General features: G+C 37.8%; 1 protein-coding gene across 1 annotated transcript in view; it reads left to right on the top strand.

The window, feature by feature from the left end:
* Positions 1 to 1,816: 1,816 nt before the first annotated feature.
* Positions 1,817 to 2,286, top strand: part of LOC106308382 (glutathione S-transferase T3-like) — a 746-nt gene continuing 276 nt past the window's right edge. Inside the window, exon 1 of the mRNA XM_013745540.1 lies at positions 1,817 to 2,269. Within this exon, the coding sequence (XP_013600994.1) occupies positions 1,817 to 2,269 (453 nt within the window). The remainder of the gene's footprint in view (positions 2,270 to 2,286) is intronic.

Below are 2,286 nucleotides of genomic sequence, written 5' to 3'. Positions count from 1 at the left end.
GAGAAGACGGGAGTCTTACCATCTCTGTCTGAGCTATTCAAGATGACTCACGCCACATCCGACAGAGTTTTTGTGGATCCTGCATCTGAGAAACTCTTCCATGCAGTGGCTACTCGGATTGAAGAACAGGAGACGCAACTAACCCAACAGTCCCCCGATAGATTACCCGTCACATTGACCACCGAAGAGGCCGACAGAATCTTCGAAGAGGTACAACTTAAAATTTTTGTTTACATTGTTTTTATTATTTTAACATAATTAACTATATTAATATATGTTTTAATTTTATAGGTGGCTCCTAAAAAGAAAGGACAGACAGTCGGCATAGGCTCTGTTAACGAAGTTGCAAGTGCAACTTCGTCATACACTTCGAGACGGGTTGAAGAGACTTCTCAGATGAAAGCTCGAATGGATAGCCAGCAGATTCGTTTAGACTCTCTTGAGGATCTGCTAGACGTGATGGCGGTAGGAAACCCGACTATGCAGAGAATGTTGAGTGAGAGACGAGCCGCTCTTGGGTTGCCAGTACGAGATCCCGAAGAGTCCGATCGAAACCGTCAACAGCCGAGCAACCCCACCAACTACTTCGAGGATATGTAGTTTTTTTTTATATTTCTGTTTGTATTATGAATTTAAATATTATTGTATGACTTTTAAATGCCTTTTTAAAATATGTTTTTCAATTTCATATTTCGTTTTTAAATTTAAAATATTTTAAATTCTGAATATTAAATATAAATTAAAATTTATTATATACTATAATTAATAATAATATAATAAGAATCGCTGCCTCTTTAATTTCATCAACTCCTCTACGAAATCAAAAGCAAGGTAAAGCTTCAACACGATTTGATCACTCGCATGCATTGAACGTTTGATAAAAAGCTGTGGTTATATGCGTAGGTCGTTTATAATTGAGTTGAGTTGTTAAAAAATTGAATCGATTACGGTTGAACTGATTGTTTATGATCATTTGGAATTGAATCCAGAGAGTATTAACTGATCGTTTTTGATATTGAGTGTCGTTCTTGTCTGAGTTGAGTTGTTAAAAAATTGAATCGATTACGGTTGAACTGATTGTTTATGATCATTTGGAATTGAATCCAGAGAGTATTAACTGATCGTTTTTGATATTGAGTGTCGTTCTTGTCTGAGTTGAATAGATTGTTTATGATCATGTGATTTGTGTCTCTGTTTTAAGTAGAACAAATGATCCGTACCTGAACTGAATTGAGGGTCATCAATGGTTCTGGTCTGAATAGATATATAGTCATGAATTTAGGGTCTTGAATTTGTTTCCTTGATACTAATTTATGTTTTCTTTCTGTCTGTATATCCGTTGAGTTGCATGGATCAAGGTTGCTGAGGGAGAATCACCAAAGCTGAGGATTGCATTTACTCGACAAACAGGTAAATGTCTTCATCTTTTAATGTTTAGGCAAGTGGGCATTGATGTTCGTATTTAATAGAAGTGATGTTGAATTAAGAATAGGTTAGCGTGTGGTTGAGTTAGGTAGTTGAACGACCTGCTTCGTTTTTGTAATTGAATTGATTACGGTTGTGTGTGGTTTGTGTTTGAGTACGGTTGTGAAATGGTAATTAATAGATGTTAGATATATGTCAACTCGAAATGGGTTTGTTGCTAGTTGTTTTGAGTCTTGAATGGATTCTTTCTTTCTATCTGTTACTTCTCTTCCATCTTTAAAACACTGACATTGCATTCTCGATAATACCTCTCTTCCCTCTTTAAATCTCCTTCCTTCTTTCTTCCTCCAACAGATTCCTATATGTTTTTCTCTCTTAATTCTCTTGCGAAATGGATTTTAATCCATTCACTCAGCCTTCAAACTTTGTTGAGCTGCTTAGCAGTCAACAAAATGTAATCTTCGGAAACGTATCAGATAGCGTGTCACAATCTTCACCGCAAGTTCCCTTGACCGATGATTCAAACTTTTGTGAAGACAGTGAAGCAGTGCCGAAGGAAAGAAGGACTTGGACGCCTTCAGACGATGTGCTGCTCATCAGCTCGTGGTTAAACACGAGCAAAGATCCCGTAATAGGGAATGAGCAAAGGTGCAATGCTTTCTGGAAAAGAATAGCTGACTACTTCTCTGCTAGTCGAAGGCTTGCTGGCAGTGAGAAGAGAAAGGCTTCTCACTGCAAGAATCGGTGGCAGAAGATCAATGACCAAGTATGCAAGTTTGCTGGAGCATACGAGGCTGCATCGAGAGAGAGAACGAGTGGGCAAAATGAGAACGATGTTCTCAAAGTAGCCCACGAAATCTT

The sequence above is a fragment of the Brassica oleracea genome, chromosome C8 (assembly GCF_000695525.1).
Source record: "Brassica oleracea var. oleracea cultivar TO1000 chromosome C8, BOL, whole genome shotgun sequence".
In the NCBI taxonomy this organism is placed as follows: domain Eukaryota; kingdom Viridiplantae; phylum Streptophyta; class Magnoliopsida; order Brassicales; family Brassicaceae; genus Brassica; species Brassica oleracea.
Note: the sequence above shows the minus strand (reverse complement) of the source record. Positions and strands in the feature narration are given on the sequence as shown.